The 20,207-nt window shown below is 38.3% G+C and overlaps 2 protein-coding genes across 6 annotated transcripts; one reads left to right on the plus strand and one right to left on the minus strand.

The window, feature by feature from the left end:
* Nucleotides 1-135: 135 nt before the first annotated feature.
* marveld3.L (MARVEL domain containing 3 L homeolog) lies at nt 136-11,905 on the minus strand. 4 transcript variants are annotated; one of them, XM_018242209.2, is made up of 5 exons: nt 11,775-11,905; nt 9,569-10,130; nt 8,513-8,616; nt 2,928-3,551; nt 136-2,708 (listed from the first exon to the last, which is right to left on the minus strand). In XM_018242209.2, exons 2-4 carry the CDS (start codon nt 10,120-10,122, stop codon nt 2,941-2,943), a joined length of 1,269 nt encoding a protein of 422 aa, XP_018097698.1. In that variant the 5' UTR covers nt 10,123-10,130; nt 11,775-11,905; the 3' UTR covers nt 136-2,708; nt 2,928-2,940. The 4 variants fall into 4 exon arrangements, with proteins under 4 accessions (XP_018097698.1, XP_018097699.1, XP_018097702.1 ...); XM_018242210.2 differs by lacking the exon at nt 11,775-11,905 and adding an exon at nt 11,642-11,768; XM_018242213.2 differs by lacking the exon at nt 11,775-11,905 and adding an exon at nt 11,651-11,767.
* Nucleotides 11,906-12,050: 145 nt separating this feature from the next.
* On the plus strand, nt 12,051-19,737 carry tinf2.L (TERF1 (TRF1)-interacting nuclear factor 2 L homeolog). Of its 2 annotated transcripts, none has more exon segments than NM_001096977.1 (7): nt 12,051-12,164; nt 13,756-13,949; nt 14,026-14,124; nt 14,387-14,488; nt 15,287-15,385; nt 16,086-16,230; nt 18,573-19,737. In NM_001096977.1, coding segments are annotated over 7 exon segments (1,095 nt in total). In that variant the 5' UTR covers nt 12,051-12,136; the 3' UTR covers nt 19,001-19,737.
* Nucleotides 19,738-20,207: the final 470 nt, after the last annotated feature.

Raw genomic sequence — 20,207 nt, forward strand, 5'->3', positions numbered from 1 at the left:
AATACCCGATGAGCAGCTAGTGTCACTTTACTATAGATATATGCACCTTTAATTTTTTTGTATAAAGTTTACAACCCCTACATTGCTATGAGAATGACTAGTTATATTTAAAAGAAATATTTTTATTTATAAAAAAAAAAAAAAATTATCTTTAAGATGCTTTTAAAAGATTCCGTCACAATGGTTGTCTTGCACTCACGCAGAGGAAGAGGCACATTTCTTTTGCTCCCTTATGGTGATGGTCACTGACTGTAGTACTGCAGGTTCAGTTACTCTAGAAAATCTTTTGGCTTGTAGAAGCTGCCAACATACTGTCTGTTGCTGGAGATGTATCTGATCAATAAATGACGCTCTAATCTAAAAAAATGAAACGCATCTTAAAGATAAGTATTTCTCTTTTAGAAGACAATAATAATTGTATTTATTATAAAAGAATGCTTCTTTACGCCCTTTGTCGCAGGATTGTTGCTAACATTAGTATATCCAGGTATCTTACAGGCTGCTTTGTATGGGAGTATGTGTATGAATCTTTCAACACAATTCTTTGAGTTTGATGGTGAATGTGACAATTCCAGTCATGTTTGTTGTGTGTTTTTTTCTTTCTCTAAGAGAACTGAGCCAATCGCGATCAATGTTGCTGCTACAATAAAGCAGATCAAATCTTAATTAAAACCTTCACACTTCTGTATTTTTTTACATTTTTATTTCAATAACAGAGAAATGCTTTAATTGTGATTTTTCGATAAGTTATGTGCGTGTATGGCCACCTTTAAGATGTGGCATGGTTTAGAAAAGCTCTTATTTTAACCAACATTTTACACAGCGATATGTCCAAAAACAAAAAACAGTACTCAAAAGTTCATAATACACAATTCTAACCACAATTTGTATCACACACCTCTTTGAGTCCCATTCAAAGAAAGGTTAAACACTGCTTTAAACCTTTGACTACCCTCATTTATTGATGCCTGTTACACACAGATACAAAAAAATGGGAGCAGACTTTATTGAAATGATTGACAGACGTGGGGAATTTGAAATCCTTAGGACATCAGTCACAAAACACCCACATATTGTTTGTCCAAGAATGTAAAAACAAGTGCTTCTCTATCGATACGTTTTCTCGTTTTTTATCTCTACGATGAAGAAAACTGCAGTGAAATGACAAGTGATCAAAAAAACAATTCACACACAAAGTATTTCCGTAAGGCACAGGAATAACGTACTACATGTTGCACTGCTAGCCTTTGAGTCCAGAAAGTAAAGGATGTATATTGAAGCAGGTAGTAATCAGAATGTACCTACTAACTTTATACATGGATCTTCTGATAAGCTGCTTTGTACCTACCTGACTGATCAACCAATCAGTACAGTTAAAAGGAGCAAAAAAAAACCCAAACAAAACATAAGGCTGGGTGGAAGCAGCATTAACTTAAATTATGCTGACCGATCAAATTAAGTTCAAAACATGTTTTCTGTTAGTTTAAGCCTATTGCTAAATTTTATTTACGAACACGTTTCTAATTGGGGTTCAGCAGTGTTGGAGGCTCTTCCCTATCCAAGTCTGATCTTAAAGGAAAATTATTTTTCTTTACAATAATTTGTTTGTGTGTGAGCACAGTGACTCACAGTAGCCAAAGGGTTGATTTTAGGAATTATGAAAACAGTCAATTTGGGATTATCCAGTGCACGTACTATTAGAAAAGTATATTTCTATGAAAATGCTTTATTTAAAGGAATAAAGTACTATGTGTTTGATAAACCGCTATTGATGCTCTCCAAGGTTACAAAACTATTTCTGAAGCTTTTGGACCCCACCACTCCACTGTCCGGCAGATTGTGTACAAATTGATGCAAATTGAACACCATTGTTACCCTCCCCAGTTGTGGCTGTCCCACAAATATTACACTAAAGGCAAGGTAGGAAACTTTGGGAGATCTTAAAGAACCCCAAGCTAATGTTTAAGAAACTAAAGGCTTCTATTGCAGTGGCAAATATCAGTGTTTATGGGTCATCAGAACTCTATGGAAGAGGCTGCAATGAGAAAGATACTTGTATCCAAACTACTACATTGCTACCCATCTACGGTTTGGTAAGACCACATGGATAAGCTAGGAGCTATTAGAAGAAAGTTCTGTGGACAGATGAGACGCAAATATTACTTTTGGCTTAGATGAAAAGCATAAGGTTTGGTGAAAGGCAACACTGCATTGCCGCATAAGAACCTTATCCCATCTGTAAATCATGGTGGTGACAATATCATGGTTTTGGCCTGCTTTGCTGCCTGTGGCACAAGACAGTTTTCCATCATTGATGTAACTATTAATTCTAATTATACCAGCAAATTCTGCCATTTAGTGAATTGTACTAACAGAGTCTCTGAACTGAAGCTCAAGAGAAAGTTATGCAACAAGCCAACCACCCTAACACAAGTTAAGCTACCAAAAAAATGGTTCGAGCAGAAGAAAATGAATGTTTTGGAAGCCAAAGTACTGACCTTACTCCTACTGAAATGTTGTGTAAGGACTTGAAGCGGGCAATTAACATAAGGAAGCCCAGCAAGTCTTCAGCAGTTCCAATTTTCTTCACATTTCTTCACATTTATATGGAATTTTGAGATGGTACAATATATTTACTTCTAGGGTAATGTGAAATGTAATCTTCATATATATTGGCTGCAGTTTAAGCTGTCCCAGTAGATTTGGTCCTTCAATGGAGATGCAAGATTATTAGCTTTCTTATTGGAATATTTGGATATTATGATATAGTGCCATATATTGTACCGGGCTTTTCAGAGATTATATACCATTCATAAAGATTGAATAAATTCATTATATATATATATATATATATATATATATATATATATATATATATATATATATATATATATATATATATATATATATTTATATTTGACACTTACTCCTAAAGTGAAGTTAAAATGTAATCTCTGCAGCTGCTGGTACAAATGGAAGTTGTCTCTGCAGATATTTCCTCTGCTTGTAAGCACGGCCAGTTAGTACTACACTTACTGCATATAATATGACCAGCATAATAGCAAATGCAGCAGCTCCTCCGTCTGTTCCTGATAGGTCACAGTTCATCCAGGTGAGGCCATTCCTGCCATATAACCTTTCCCGTCTTTTACAGACATCAGTGGAGTTTATTTGCAGGGCAAAGTGCAAAAACACCCCTACTGCAGTTCCATAGCCCAAGGAGGCTAAAGTGCAAAACAATGCTTCCATCAACAAATATAATCCAGACAAGCTCAGCAGGTGTTTGGATCCAGCAGCCAAAACACCCATGGTCAGGGCCCCCACCAGCACGCAAACAGTCAAACCCCCATAAAGCAGGGGGGCCCGCATCACTGTAAACTGCTGGTCTAGTTGACGCACCTCCTGCAGCTCCTGCCCCTCAAAAGGGTAATATCCCCCTCCAAAACCACCACTTGACATTCCAGCACTGAATCCTGAAAGAACGAAATAGGAGGATACTACACATATGAGAACCAGAACGTTCAGGATCACCTCCAAGATGTGCAGTATACCTGGGACAAGAAAAAAAAGAGAAAGTAATGCTAATCACTAAATTACTGGCAAGGATAATTACATATTTAGAAGTGCCTGTCATTGCAGTGGTTTTATTTGCCTCTTTTTAGTACTGGGGAGTAAGAGAGAACTGTAAAAACACTCATGCTCTCACTACTCTTTGTGCTTTTCCAACAAGACAAATTGACAACAGATGATCAGATCTATATTTTATTTATCGGTTTCACAAAAACGGTAAACGAAATAAAAACATTTGCATGTTACAGATATCTACATAAAAACATTTTTATACAAGTCCTTAATAGCTGAATTGGCTACAAACATGTGGTTATAAAAGAATATATGGTTAATATAGATTAGTACTTTTGCCAGAATTCTTCACCTGTTATTAGGAACTAGGCAGCTCCAAGCAATTTCATGTTAGTTCACAGTAGCTATGCAAAACAACTGCTCTTCCATTTGTGCTTATCCACTATAGGAACATTTTCCTTCATTTAGTAACAGTCCCCCAATAAATTTTATATACTCATAAAGTCAAACATAGTTGTTGGGTTTCTTTTTTAACTGGCGGACTCTCTTGTAGCCTTTGATGGCCAAAACAGCACTGAGAAAGAAAGCTATAACTGCCATGCAAGCAAAGAGTGCAGCTGCAATGTCTGCACCATGCAGAGCACAGCTGAAGCCTTTGTAACCCTTGCTGCTGTACAAGCTTTCCCTGTCTTTGCACACCTGGGAGTCATATGCATCTTGAAGACGTCGGAAGTAGAAATACAAGGCTGGAATGTAACCCACAGCAATCAGAATATCTAGCACACATTCAACCAGCAGCCAGATTGGAAAGCGCCACGGAATGCGAAGTACTCCAAGAAGAACTAAAAGGCAACAGAAAGCCATCAAAGCCCCACCAAAAGCCATGGATGCTGTAACTGTTGGGAGCTTTAACTGGTAGAACTGGACATCCAGTTTCTGGGCTTTTTCTCCATCTGCACCACTAAATCCACTATAAGCCCCACCAAACTGATAGTAGTAAATTCCTCCCAGATTAGTAATCCCGGTGAATCCACCTGTGGAGTTGTAGGACACGGAGCAGCAGATCAGGATCAGCATGTTGAGCAGAACTTCTACTAGCTGGCATAAGGCTGCAAAGATGGAAATTGGATGGAGCAGTGTTAGGTGTATGGTGCATTTAATATTTATATATATGTCTAGCTCTAACCTTTATCTTCTGTGATGTTTTGTAGATTTAGGTCTATATAGGCTTAAAGGAGAAACAAAAAAAAAAACCCTACCCTACATAGACCCCCCCCAGCCTAGCTGCCCCCACGAGCAAATGCCCCTAACTCTTTATTTACCCCTCCGTGCAGATTCTGTCCAGCAGAGTTCACGGCAGCCATCTTCTTCTCTTCGGCAATCTTCGGAATGAGACAGAACCGATAATTTCCTGAAGATCACCAAAGCGGCTAAAGATGGCGCCCGTGAACTCCGCTGCACAGAATCTGCACGGAGGGACGAGTAAAGAGTTAGGGCCAATTGCCCTGGGGGGAGGAGGAGGGAGGGGAGTGTATGTAGGATAGGGGATTTTTTATTAAGGGTCTGTTTCTCCTTTAAGGCCTACAAATTTTATACATGACCTGAGCATTTTAGCCTGTTCTGCATGTCCCTTCTATGTTGTCACAATAAGTACATCTAAGCAAGTAGTTAATGCACTACTAAAAGAGTAGTGTGGCCAGACATGGTTGGATCTGGTCATGCCCAGGATCTGATACAATCGTTATCGCGAAAGATTTTTCAACATACATGATCAAAGCCCAAACAATGCTGAAGAGGCTAATAAAAAGTAAATAACATTGTTTTGGGTTCACATGTGAACTAATGCTGCGCCATTTTAGGTGAAAATGACCGAATTACAGTGATGTTTCTTATAGGATCCATGACATCAGCTATTTGATTTGCCTTTTCAAGCACTGACAGGAATCAAGTTACTGAATTCCAATAGAAACAATACTTATAAACTGCAGGCACAAATACAAAGCTTAGTAACCACAGATGAACAAAAAATAATACCACAAAAAGACAATATCTTGACAAATGTTATCTTGTCCTAAAGAAGCAGCCCCAATATGTTAGAAATAAAATGGTCCCAGGCTGACTAGAAGTGGTGTATAGAATTTTTTTTAAAAAATGGAATAGGGGAATATCAGACACTTAGAATCCTCAGCTATTCCGAAGCCATATGAAAGTTCTTTTTTTTATGAACGACCCTGGCTATAGGCAGCAAGCCAGCCCACAAATAATATTACATATTTAAAAAGAGTAGTCACTATTGATATGACGCTGATGCCTCATGTATTTTAATTTCCACACTGTAGTGCCATTAGTCTTCTCCACTACTTTCTACAATTACAGTAAATACCTTCCCTGCAGGGATCAAAATCATTAAAGCAAGCAATATTCAAGAATCTGCAATGGCAACTGGAAGCCTATCTACATGTGTCCAGATTGCAATTAATTGTATCCTGTGTAACCACCAACATAAATAAAACAAAAATAATATGCACAGCTTTGTTTCTTAATTACCTTTGAATCCATAGTCTAGAAACAGAAATATGCTAAAAGTGTCTGTTATGGCAGGAAATGAACATTACAAGCATATAAAAATACCTCACGCAATATGTTTTATTTAATTGTGAAGGGGACAAAGTACCAAAGTCAGATGAATGACAATAAAACATTATTGAACAGTGCAGGAAAATACTAAGAATGAGGAAGTTTATACATTCTGGTAATTTTTCATGTACTGTTCAAACAGAATAAGCCTGAGGAGACGACTCCAAATGTGCCAGAGGAACATTTACCAACAGACTGGCCATGGATGGGACAATAATTGTCATATTTCATATTTGAAGTATTTGGAAGGACTGGATTTTTTAAGCTCTACATAAAGTTGTATTATGAAATTTGGCCAGAAGTTTTGGGATATGATCCAATTCTGGATCGGTGGGCTGCCTTGCAGCGCTAGGTACTAAATTCAGTGCCGTTCAGGCCAGTAACTGGAAGGAGTTTGGATGTTTTGTATGGGGTTTTCTGTCTACATGCTGGCTTTTTTTTCACTCCCAGAAAATAAAATGAAACCTCAATTTAACACACCCTGATTTTGGATATGGATTCCCCTCATTGTACATTGTTTTTATTGCCCCATTAATATATAATGCATTTTAAATTTTCCCGGATTTTAAGAAAAACTTAAAAAGGAGCTTCTGCTGTAAGGTTTTTATAATGTTTCGGTCCAACCTTCAAAACTGCAGCACTCATAGAAAGCAGAGCCCCGGTCCTAGTGATAAATGGCAGAGTAGTCTCCATATCTGCTCACTTGACTTCCTCACCATAGTTCACTGGTATGCAGCAAAATATTTCCTAAAATTGAAATAGTAGCACAGTGCTCCTGCAATTACTGCCTGTGTAATACAAAGAGCAAGTTGGCTTTACAAAAAAAAAATGTTGAGCTGGGTTACATGCAAGCCACCTCAAGGAGGGCAGTTTGTATATTCACCCTTTGATCCGATCAAATTGCAATGAGTCTATTCAAACGGTAGCCTCCGCACATTCTCTGAAGGTACAGAAGCCATCAGCAGACAAGGAAGTAAAAAGAACTTGAACTGCTACTCACTTCCTGTCAGATCACTGGACTTTTACCTGGATCACTTTTAGCTGTGGATAGCCAAATCACGCAATGACTCTCAGTTTTGCCCACAGAGTGAATTGGTCAGATAACTGGCAAGTTCACTAGTGTTTGGCCACTTTGGACCAGGATGTACAAGTGAACTAGTGCGGGTGGGGCAGATTAAAGAGCACTGTGATCAATAAAACAATTTCACAACACAAGGTAACTAAAACAATACCAGTTCACACTGTGCTTCGAAGAAGGCAAGAATGCCTGTATACAAGACTGAGCAATTGGCATTTAGACAAATACATGAAGCATGAAACTAAGGTTTTGCAATCCAGCTAGAAAAACCAGAAAATCGAGTTACAGAGTTTCAGGCTTTTCAGCTACGCAGTAAGCTATTTTGCTTGGACACCAATACCTATATAAAATGCCAAAATGGATCATCTTACATAGCCAATATGTAAAAACTCAAGCTGGTATATTATTCTTAGATACGTGTGAACCTGTTAAAAATGTAATTTATAATGGGTTTTTGATTCCTAGATTTTTTTTCAGATTAATTTGTAATCCAAACAAACTACAAGTAAAAATTTAGGAGTAATTAAAAGATTATCAATAGTGGATAGCAATTGCATCCCTCAGTTATTCTAATTGATAACCTCCACTTCATAGATGCATCAGCCTGGGGTACATTCTTCTAAACACCACACCACCATGCTCTTTGCAGGTATTCCCTGTACCTATTTAACTTGGGCACATCTGCAGTACAGAAACCAGTCTTCACTGATTTCTGTACTGCATCCAGAACCATGCAGAATGATGCAAGGAATGCTTAAAAGAGCAGAGGATGACGGTGCAGTGCTCAGAAGAAAGTACTTCCGTCCGGTGGATGTTTTGTCTGGGGTAGCAGCAATTTTATTTTCACTTTGAATTTAATGATCCAAAACTACCTCAATGTTCTTTGTGACTGCTACTTTGCTAAGTTTCCAATACTATAATTATGGCACTTATTGTACATAAATAATTCAGTATAATGACTACCAATTAGATTCACCTTCTCAACTTGTCATCTGTATTTATTAGTTTCTTTTTTGTTTGTGCTCTTTTGCATGCTGTAGAAAACTATTATCTTAGCATGTACACTACACCCGACTGGGCAACCTGAACCTATTGTTATATTTTACCACAGTATAAGATTATCTTTATGTTAACTGTACATAGACCATTTATTCTAGCAATAGCTTTTTTTAAACAAATTTTTTTCCAGAATGATCAAATCCACAGTGTACTTACCACGACCAGTGCAAAGGTATCTGCATTTATGGCATTCCAAGATTCCACCATCTGTCTCATGGTCTTCAACATATTCCATATTCGAGCCATGCACAGAGAAGGATCTGCATGAGACAAATTACAGGTTACAAGGACTACATAATTTAGCAGATAAATCGGTCTTTGTTGGCCTAGTATAAAGTACAGCCTTTTGCCAAAGGTATGTCCTCCCTTAGCAACTACATAACATTCATTTAGCTTTAACCTCCACATTCACTTATAATAATCACCTAAAGTAGGCGCATGAGTGAATACACTTCTGCTTGCAGGCATTTATCATAAGTAAATGGGGGCTACCATGAGAATTTTGTTCTCTATTAATTCCCCAGGCATCACATGCTCAGAATCAAACCATGTGCCATTGTTATAAGAGTAGCTATTTTCCACAATGATAATAAGCAAAGATTTTCATTACTTAAGAGGGCTGCTATCATTTAAATAGGAACAATTATAGTTGCCCTGAACTTACACTAAGTGCAAATCTTAATCAAAAATATTAGTTTAAGTTAGTCATTACTGCTGCAAACAGCTCAGTCATGGTGCTTGATAGGTGGGCATTCCAAACTACTAGTGTTCAACCAGAGAAACTCACACAGGTTCCTTGAACCTAATAATTAGCACCTGGTATTGGTCTAAATAGAATGAGGGAATAGTTTGCAGCTGGAAAAATATGTTGAATCAGCTTACTAATAATATGTCAGTTATCTCAAAACTATAAGAGAAAAATACTTTTCCATTGGAACTCAAGTAACCAGACAGCTCAAAAACCAAACTGTTTCTTAGAATAGGCACTGTAACATATATGGCATCCCAAGGTTGCCACGACCTAAGAAGACAATGCCAGTTTGATTCTCCTCTGCCCCGTACTTGAGGGTATTGACAGGAATCCACCGGCCATACACACAGGGCAGATTTTGGCCCGTTGCGCATTTTCAGGTTCGCTCTGTGTGCCCAGTGAATGGTGGATTCAGGTAGTGTTAATGCACTAACAATTCTACAAATAAATATTTCTCTGACCTTTGATCTGCATAATATCGTTCCTGTTCTTTGTTTTCCATTGGATACTGGTGACGATCTTTGCTGTATGAAGCATTTTCACGGTATTCATCTCTTTCCATAAACTCATTTCGACTTCTTTCTGTATTCTTCCTAACTTTTTCTGGTTCTTTTTGGTAATTCTCTTTTTCCAAATATTGTTTTTTGTTCCTGTCTTGTACTCTCTCTTTGTAATACCCATCCTTGTCATCATACCGTCCCTGGCTTCTTTCTTGTTGGTTTCTGCTGGTCTCCCTTTCTCTGTAGTATTTTTCTCTCTGCTCAGACCAGTTTTTATTCTTTTCTCCTTGGTTCCTACTCGAAGTCCTTTCTTCATGGGTTTGGTCTCTCTCAGTATAATGGTTTCTATTTTTCTCCTGTTTGGTTCTAGACTGAGTACTTTCATCGTGATATTGCTTTGAATACTGATCACTCTCTGGCAAATTTCTATTATGGGGTTTGTGAGTATCATTTTCCAAGTGATCTCTATGTTTTCTAGGTGCCCGATTCTCCCCGTCTGTAACAGAATCTCTCATTGTGAGACCTACACAAATTAAAAAAGTAGCAGTGAATCAAAAAAAACAATGCTCCAAGCCTGCCCTGTTAGAGTGGGATAAGCAACTCAACTTTGGGAGATAATGGGACTCACTTTTTGATTGAGCATCAAGAAGTCATGCATTCTAGCTCACATGACTGCTTAAAGAAGAAGGAAAGGCATCCTGCACTTGAAGGTGCCAAATGTTAGGCACCCCCAAGTGATTGTATTGACTTACCTGAAACCCCGGGTTGTACAAGGAGCACCACTGAGTGATCCTCTTCCGGCTTCTTATTGCTTCAAATTTCCCGGGCCAAACGCATGTGCAGTTGAACAAAATAGGCGACTTTTTAGTTAAAGTTCAGCTTTTCTACTGCACATGCGCAGCCGCACGAAGAAATCAGAAGACGGAAGAGAAGCACTCTGTGGTGCTCAATGGTATAACCCAGGGCTGGTGAAGTTTTCTGCTGATAGGAGCACCGGCCCAGGGTTTCAGGTAAGTAAATACAATCCCTTGTGGGTGCCTAACATTTGGCACCCCCAAGTGCAAGATGCCTTTTCTTCTCCTTTAATGGATTGCCACCCTGGGCTTGTCAGCAGAGGGGGTTGGTAGCCGCCAGTGTTTTGGGGCGGTGGCAGGAGTATTGGGCGCCAGGTATACCAATCTGACACTATTACCAGAAATGTTGTCCACTTCAAGAAAGCATGATATTTCTGATGGGGGGTGGCAGGTGATAAATACTTGTTAAAGAGATACTGACATCAGGAATTGAACCTTTTTTTTTACATCTATCATAATATTGTCTTCGCACATGCTATTCATAATTTTGCCATAAAAGTCTTTACAGATGCTTTTACATTACCCATCTGATCCCCCATGTTCCTCTATGAGGGGGCTGCCACATTTGAGCTTCAGCAGTCAGTTAGCATTAGAAACTCTTGAGAAGGGACAGTCAGGTGTAGGAACTTCAAGTAACAATTACTTACAAAAGCAGAACTATCAGTGAAAAATCAACATGCGCTATAGGTAACTTTTGATGTACATTCACATACTTTTTTAGTGTCAGTGTATCACTTTAAAGCTCCACTGAACACATTGTTTAGACCACAGATAAAGATGGTTGAATAAGATAAATATTTATTAGTTACTGGTCCTTTGGTTTCACTGAATATTAAATATTCAACTAAACGGTCCTTGGATTTGGCTACCCCTTAGTTTTTCTTTTAGATATTAATTTTCATAAAATGTTTTAAATCTGGTATTTTTAAAAAATGTCTCTTTGTAAACACAGGTGACAGCAAGAAGAAAGTAGTCCCAGGCATAAACTGAATGAGAAAGGACAGGCAACCATCATTTGTCAGACAAGTAAATGAATGTGAACTATTTACAGACATTTTATTCCGGTTACAAACACATTCCGGCCACTAATAGTTGAAAATCTGGAATAGGCGTTAATTATAAATCATCTAGACACAAAACTAGCGAGACAACCAGAAAGAAGTCATTTGAAGTTAAAAACCTGTTAAACCTTCGTCAATGTAATACAACTCGAATCCACAAAGTTAAAAAGTTGAGGTATGCCCGATAATAAGGAATATCTCGCCTTAAACAAACGTATATCCCTCATAAGTGCAAACGATATTACAACTCACCCAAATCTTCCTTTTGTTCCCTGCGCAACTAAAACACACCTGAACGCGCGCGCTCGATTCCATAAACACACCTGAATACGCGCCGCCGACGTACGGAAACTCAGTGAACGCGCCATTAGTGGTTGGAACGCACCGTGGCACGCATACGAGAACGCTTTTACGACTTGGAAAAGTCGACGCGCTGATAATATGGCGGCTAGCTGATTGGAGAGCTAGACAGAGGCTTCCTCTGTTATGATTGGTTGACTGCTGGACTGGTAATACGGCGGTAAACTGACTGGCTACACACAGTCGCTTCCGTATACTGATTGGTTGAATGTTGGGCGCTATGCCTGGTCTTGTCTGCGAAGCTGGCTGCTAACATGGGAGTGCAGGGTGATCGGGAAGAAGGTGATTGAGAACTGGATTTTAATGCTTTCAGGGAATAATTAACGGAGCTTGGAGTTGGCATCTATTGTAGATCATGCCTTCTTAGGGGTCTAGCAATGCTGCGTTGATGATTGGTAAAGTAGCCTACTTATTGGGTTCGTATAAAGTGATCCAGTATGCGAAGTTTGATCCGTATTTATATTCCTTAGCTAATATCCGCTAAATATATACGAAAACATGGCAGTTTCTTAAACAAATAATGGCAGAAGCCGAACTTGATCGTTTCAAACCTTTTATTATATATTTAAAGACTTTACACTGAGCAGCATTCTCGTAGCAGATATGGTTATGTGTTATGAAATTGTCTAGTTGAGTTTCTTTAACCAGACCTGGGATACAGTCAGCACATACCCAGAGCTGCTTCATTTTCTGTCACACCAGAGATCTTCTTGTATATAGTGATACATACAGTGTTATTGGTTGTTTTGCCTCATTCACAGTGAATTATAGATATAGTAACTATTATCCGGAAACCTGTTACTCCGAAAACGACGTCAAGGCCGTAGACTCCGCTTTAATCAAATAATTCAAATCTTTAAAAATGACTTCATTTTTCTCTGTAATAATAAAACCTCGTACTCGATCCTAACTAAGATATAATCCATCCTTTTTTAAACAGTGTTTAAAAGGATCAACAATATCATGTACTGTTGTCCTGCACTGGTAAATCTGGTGTGTTTGCTTCAGAAATTCTACTATAGTTTATATAAACAAGCTGCTGTGTAGCCATGGGGGTAGCCATTCAAACACAGGATACACAGTAGATGACAGATAAGTTCTGAAGCATCCCATTGTATACTGCAGATCTTATCTGTTATCTGCTGTGTATCCTGTGCATTTTCTCCTTTTTCAGCTTTGAATGGCTGCCCCCATGCCTACATAGCAGCTTATTGATATAAATTATAGTTGTGTTTCTAAAGCAAATACACCAGTTGTCCAAGTGCAGAGCAACAGTGCATTATATTCTCATTACTGTAAAACACATTCATTTTTTAGTGTTCCTGACCCTTTGAGATACTGAGATACAAAAACACTAGACCCCAGCCATTCTAGATAACAGGTCCCATACCTGTATAATGTTTAAATAAAGCTGAGATCCTAATTCCATAAAAAATATAATTGTTGCATTTGCAGCAATTCCCCATGATATAAATACATTTGATATGTTCCAATACAAAGGGGTAAAAATGTGACCAGTGTAGTCACCCACAGCCACCTAGTGCATCTTTGCTTTCAGCTAACTACTTGCTGAATGGGCTCTATTGATAACTTCATTTGTACAACAACAACAACATTATATTATTACCTACTCATCAGACTACATGTGAATGTGGACATTCTGTGCACTGATTTCTCTTGATGCTGAATGTTATTTATAGATTTACTTTTGCTTCAGCTGCAACGTCAGGCTTTCATATAGAAGGGCCTTATTTAGGATTAAAATGTTTCTGCCTGTTACATATTTGAAATATATAAAAACTGTTAAAAAATATAAAAAAAAAATGTTTCTGCCCTTCTGTGCATGAAAATATTGCCATTTTGCTTTGAATAGGTTCAGCTGAATCAAGTGTGAATATGACACCAGACCTTCCTGCAGTGACCAGTGCTATTTGGCAGGTGATGCAGAGAAGAGAGACACAGCACTTTGGGAGAGTACTGGAGTTCTTGGAATTAGTCCATGCACAAGTGCCAGATCTGCTTTGTTACAGACACCATGCAAAACTTAGTGTAGGCCTAAGAGGAAAGGTAAGATGTCATGCAACCATTATATGTATATAGATAGAACAATGCCTAGTTGCTTAATATTTTCTGCTTTCCACAGATGGTGCTTGACATGGTTGAGAAAAGCTGCTCATTAATGTCAATTCTGACAGCGCTAAATCTCCATTTTCCCCCATCACTACCCGATGAGCCAAATACAGTAAGTTTTTAATATACTACTGCTCAGAAAAAGTTGATGTAGAGAGATCCAGCACTCTGGTAATACCCATTATTCTAAATTAACGCTTGCTACAAAAACTGAATTTTTGACATACAGTCAAGTACTAAACTGTGGTGTTACCCACAGCAACCAGCGATTGAAAGGTGAATGCAACGGCAACCCAGATGATCTGGTGACCTATCGACATGTTAGTGGTTACTTTGTTATATTTCAAGTAGTAAAACTGTTACTGTTCATTCAGGTGTTGCGGGACCACTCCAGACTCCAACGGTGCCATTCACATTTTCGCAAACTGGTTCTTCGATTGATACGGGATGATAAATTTCGTAGTAATTACATAGAGGTGAGTTACGAGATATTCTGCTGTTAATAGCTTAGGGCCACCAATCCTCAGGCATCAGGTACAAGGTAAGGCATTTGTTGCTTTTTAACATATACAGCCATATGTGTGTTTTTAGAAAATTAAATAATATATCAAGGATATAATGCATGTGATGCTTGTGAAGAAATGTTTTTAATCAGAATTATACAGTGTATTTATCTATTGTACCTCAACAGTGTGCTTCAATTAAAGGATTGTTGCTTCAATTAAAGGATTTAAATTTCCATTTTAAAATAAAGTCCCTTGTCTTAGCTCTTCCTGTTACAGTTAGAGCTGCAGTATTTCTGGTCAGGTGATCTCTGAGGCAGCACATAGACCATCGCAAAATGGGGGGGGCTCAAGGTAAAAGATGTAAAAGGGCAATACTTACTGATATATATATGTTCCAGTTTGGTAAGATTCTTTAATAGGCCTCTTAATATGATGTTGCTTAAGCATTCGTTTTGTGAGTAAAGATTTCCTTTAAGTAATCATTCCTTTTTCTAATTGGGTAAACCGTTCATATACTTTCTGTTATACAGGAGAAAGTAGCGCCCTTTATATACAGTAGTACCACTGCACCTTCTTGTGAAATTGTGACACGGACCCGCTTCACCTATTGTATTGGTTATTGGTTGCTTTGCATGTAAACCCATTTATTGTATAACGCTGCGGAAAATGCTGGCGCTTTATAAATACTCACTGGAATATTGTGCACTTTCTAAACTTAACTCTTTGGAGTAATCAGGAATACCTGATGATATGAGTGTGTTGTTGCAGACAAAGCTACAAAGTGAATATGGGGAAACCTTCATGGCCAGTTTGGAGAAACTTCTGTGGGAATTTCTTTACCGGCTGCAGACTGTTTTAATTCACCAGGTACATTTCTTGGAAACAAAGTTGTATCCCTCCTTTGTTTTAAGTTAGGTTTGATTATGTCCCATTAACGTTTATATTTAAACACCATTAAACTGGAATTTCAGATTCAGAATTTCACCCTCACTCTTTTTCTCATGTAGAGTAATGGATTCTGAATAGAGCACTGAGTGAGATATTCAGGGGCCAAATACCTACCCCTTGTGCCATAGAATTTAAAAGGGCAAGTTTTTGACCTTATTTTTTTAAGGTTTTGAAAATTATTAGCTATCTTATTCTTTGAAGTCTACAGCTGAAAGAAAATGCTGTCTGTTTTTTTGGGGTTGCTGCCCCTGGCAACAAAAAATACAGACTGAGGCTTCAATTTTCTTGTTAATTTTTATTTTCCAGTACAATTCATCTACCATTTCGACTTTCAAATTGCTGCTTGGGTAAATAGGTCCTAGCAAACAATATCAGCTACAGTTCCAAGCCTGGCAGTTGCACAGGAAAAAAAATGTATATAATTCAACCGCAAAAAAGAGACTAATTAAAAAGTACCTTAAAATATCAAAACTGCAGAAATCTTGTTTCCTGTCTGTTTATTTTGATATTTTATTTCTCTACAAATCTCAACGTTTGTTTAAGAGTAAGATTTGTATAATCATTACCGTTTATTAAATGAATTTAGCCAACTTATAAGACTTATGGTCACGTTTTTTAGCCTTTCGAGAGCCCAGAGGAAAGTCAACTTACACCGACACAGCTGCCTGGATCCCAGAAACAAGATATGTCAAAGAACTGCCTCTTTCCAGTGGATGACCATACTTCACCCAGCTGCTCTCTTCTGCAGAATGATCCACATCTAAGTAAATAGAACTAAGTACAACATAAGGTTTGGTATAAATCATTGTTCTTCAGCTGAGAGCCCAGCCCTGCTTGTGGACCTTGTTTACAATTCCTATGAGGTGCAAGGGGACTACTCGCTGCATATATGTACATAATTAAAAGAGGCAGGGTATTTTGCAGCTGGTGTACATTATACATTTAAAATGTTATCTAATTGTTGGAGTGGTCGCTAAGTTTGCTTTTAAAATGTTTTCCATAAACCTTTAGATTTAAACCCCCCTGCTATTTATCTGCTGTTCAAACAACTAACTTGTTGCTAGGTTAAATTGGATCAAAGCAACCAGATAAATTCCAAACTGGAGATCTGCAGAGCAAAAATTTAACTACCTAGAACAAAAATAAATACCGCAAAATGTCTTAGAATGCTATCTACCTCAGATTAAACACATTAAACATACATTTCAAGGAGAATAAGTAAACCTTTTATATTAAATCCCTATAAAGACTGCAAAATGACATACCTCTCTCCCTACATTTAGTTTGATATTCTTTCTAAGATAGAAGCTAAAATCTGCTGTAGAAACCAGTAACTTTCTTATATAGTGTGAAGACCCGCACTCCTTTGGTTTACTTAGCGAACCTTGTTCTTCGAATAGGAAGTTGGTGAAAGAGCTGGCCTACCTCTTGTCCTGCTCCAATGCAATCAGGCATGCACAGTAGACAGCCCTTTGACCAACTTCCTATTCAAAGGACAGGGAAGGCTATACCAAAGGAAGGTGGGGCTTTATACTAGATAAGGAAATGATTGGTTTCTGCAGCATGTTTCAACTTCTATCTTAGACTCCACGTAGGGAGAGAGGTATGTCATTTTGGAAGTGGTTTAATATCATTTTAGGGATCTGAAATACAAAGGCTTACTTATCCTTTAATATTTTATAGATAGAATGGTGAATACTGAAGGTTTCTGTCTAGCTTATAAAAGCAGAATGTAAGTAATTCTTTGTCTGCTAGCATTGTAGCTCACAGGTTTCTTGAAGGAAGAAGAGTATTTATTTTAATTTGCAAAAGAGAGAAACAAACATGGACCTGATCTTGGTTAAAGCATAGAAGGTCTTCCAGAGTTCTTCAGGCTTGGCTGAGGAGAGACCTAAAGTACAGGCTCTGATGGTCTCCTTATATATTATTAGAGTCCATTGGCTTGTATTCATGTTATTCTGAGGTTCTAAAGCCATCCCTCTCTCCGATAGCATTTTGCTGTGTCTGTAAAATGAGTCTGTCATACTTGAAACTGGCCACAAGATTCCTTTAACATTTCTATAAAACAACATTGTTATTTCTATCACTACATTCTAATATGCACTAATTCACACTTTAGATTCATCTAAGTTGTATTATATTGTGCTTTGAACAAGCCAAGATTCATATTTGAAAAGGTCACTAGAAACAGCTTGTTTCCAGTCCTTCCACATATACCATAACCCTATTCCTACAAAATGTAATATTGAACTGATGCGTTGGCATGTTAGCCTAACTTTTACCTCCAGCAGAATTAGTCAGCATAGAATGTTAACTTATGTTAAGTTTTATGCTAGCATGAACAGATTGATTGTATAAATGGATTTCCAGTATATGGGAAAATACTACACAGCACCTCTGGAAAAAGCTAGAAAAAGCTATTGAACCCTTTTAAAAATGTAAAGCAAGAGTAAAAACTGTCTGCAGGGCGGGCACAGGGTACATTGTTGCCACCTAGAAGAAATGGCAGCAAAGCAGTTGATGTAATATGCACCACTGAATGCCAGTTGCTTCCTGCATGCTCGACTTTTATCTCCCTACAGTAAGAAAAGATGTCACTTGCAGTTCTTGTGCCCAATTGAGTTGAGACAAAACCATTGTGGCCTTCTTCTCCAGTACACATAATATAATGAATGCCTTCCAATGCCATAATTAAAAATAGGAAACAACTTGATACAGAGTAAGATTCCTGTTGTTTACAGTACATTACAACTTGATTTTATGGAACTTTACATTACCATAACTAAGAGTTTCCAACTTGTGATATCCCAGCAATCTGTAGATTAATGCTGACAGTTTGTGGAGCATCAAGATGTTGAGTGTTTGTGCCTACAGTGTATTGGAACAATCTGTATGTTATCCACATTGCCAGTACTTTTCAAAATATTCTCTCAGGAACTTTTCAAAGATGTATTTTTATCCCACAGATATATCTCCTAAATTGATATTTTGCATGAACCTGTTTTGGCATCAGATTTTGTAGTGCAATACGATTCAAGGTGAAAGCAACAATACCAAGGCTCCTAAATTGGTCTTTAGTTTGAGTGAATATTTTGTTTTTGTTTAGATTTTTCAAAGCCTCCTGCTACGTTTACTACGGAAGAACTGAAAATGAGGAAAAACCATATGAACAAGTCTTGCACTGTGGGTGATGAAGAGGAACAAGATCTTTTTCCACTGCAATGTGAGACTGAACAAAATTCTACTCAGCCAAAACAAACCTTGATGGATTCCAAGGCCTCCATGCCACATATTGCTGATTCTGAGTCTTCTGGAAATGAAGCTTTACATAATGGCAACCTTGTCACTGATGTTGGGCATCATGACGCTGGAACCATATCGATGGCCAGTCTAAAGAGACCACGTTGTAAGACATCTGTTTTTGATATTTTTGGACTGGATTGCACTTTGGAGGTAGATAGTTATGGAAACCTTTCTCCTCCAAATCCTTTTCAGTCTCAGGAGATGGAAACATTGTTGGGAAAAAAATCATAAAATGGAACGTATTTTAGCCTTCCATCGTCAGTAAGTCGGCAAAATGAAACAGGTACGCAGGGGCCACTGCTTGGAATGGATGTACCAAGGACTAACCGCGAGGAGCACAGTTTGCGTAGAATGCCAAAACACTTTTGTGAAACTGAAGAACAGAAAGTGGCATGACACAAAAGGAACTAGAATTCTGAAGTATAAACTGAGTTTAGAGCACTATGCCTGTACCAAATTCACTGTAGTGGTTCCAGCTGTTGGTTGTTTGGATACCATGGAGCTGCCAGGACCGTAAAAAATAAAACTGCAGTTGAGATAGCCATATTGCACGTGGTTCCAGGCTGCTTCAGTATTGATTATTGCCAGTACTAAAAACTTACATATGATGTTTTTATGAGAATAACTTATTTATATTTGCATAAAGGGGTCCTCATCCAAAAACATTTTTTTGCATTGTAAAAGAGAATGTAATTCTAAGCATTTCCATAAAACATGTTTTACACATATTGCGTGGTTTAAAGTTGTTTTTAAATGTAGATCAGTAGAGTCTGGAGCAGAGGGCAGAGACTACACTTTTGGCTCTGACTCCTGAAACAATGTTGCAAGCCATCTAGGTAACAGACCTGGAGAAGAAGACTGACTTCTGTTTCATTGTTTTCAGCGGTTAAGGAGAACTAAATCCCCCATGGTGATAAGTCCTCACTGCCTCCCCCTGCACAGTCTTACCCCTGAATTCTGTCCCCTCTAGAAATAGCAACCGCACATGCAGAGTGAGTGCAACGGAGCTCACGGGCGCCATCTTCTCCCCTTCGGTAATCTTCGTGAAGTGAGCGGCCTAATGGCGCATGCACAGTTGGAGCAATCATCCGGTTGGCGACAACTGTGCATGTGCCAAAAGAGACGGAAGTTGCCAAAGGGGAGGAAGAAGACATGAAAATTACTGAAGATAAGAAGAAGGCGTCCGGGAGCTCCTCTGCACTCACTCTGCATGGGCGGTCACTATTTCTAGAGGGGACAGAATTCAGGGGTAAGACTGTGCAGGGGGAGGCAGGGAAGGGGGCCAGTGGGGACTTATCGCCATGGGGGGGGGTTAGTTCTCCACAAATACAAATACTGCATTCAATTGCAAAAAAAAATAACTTTAAAACCATTGAAAATGTTTAATGAATATGTATTGGAATGTTGCTTAGAATTATTTTTTTCTTTATGGAAATCT

Source organism: Xenopus laevis, chromosome 4L (assembly GCF_017654675.1).
Source record: "Xenopus laevis strain J_2021 chromosome 4L, Xenopus_laevis_v10.1, whole genome shotgun sequence".
Lineage (NCBI taxonomy): Eukaryota > Metazoa > Chordata > Amphibia > Anura > Pipidae > Xenopus > Xenopus laevis.

Excerpts from the sequence above, each read along its gene's own strand:
- marveld3.L (XM_018242209.2), bottom strand. The coding sequence starts at position 10,122 with ATGAGAGATTCTGTTACAGACGGGGAGAATCGGGCACCTAGAAAACAT. Across the intron at positions 8,617-9,568 it reads CGATATTATGCAGATCAAAG|ATCCTTCTCTGTGCATGGCT; the intron begins GTCAGAGAAATA and ends TGTCTCATGCAG. Across the intron at positions 3,552-8,512 it reads ATACCTTTGCACTGGTCGTG|GTATACTGCACATCTTGGAG; the intron begins GTAAGTACACTG and ends TTCTTGTCCCAG.
- tinf2.L (XM_018242206.2), top strand. The coding sequence starts at position 12,271 with ATGATTGGTAAAGTAGCCTACTTATTGG. Across the intron at positions 12,299-13,755 it reads TAAAGTAGCCTACTTATTGG|GTTCAGCTGAATCAAGTGTG; the intron begins GTTCGTATAAAG and ends TGCTTTGAATAG. Across the intron at positions 15,386-16,085 it reads AGACTGTTTTAATTCACCAG|CCTTTCGAGAGCCCAGAGGA; the intron begins GTACATTTCTTG and ends CACGTTTTTTAG.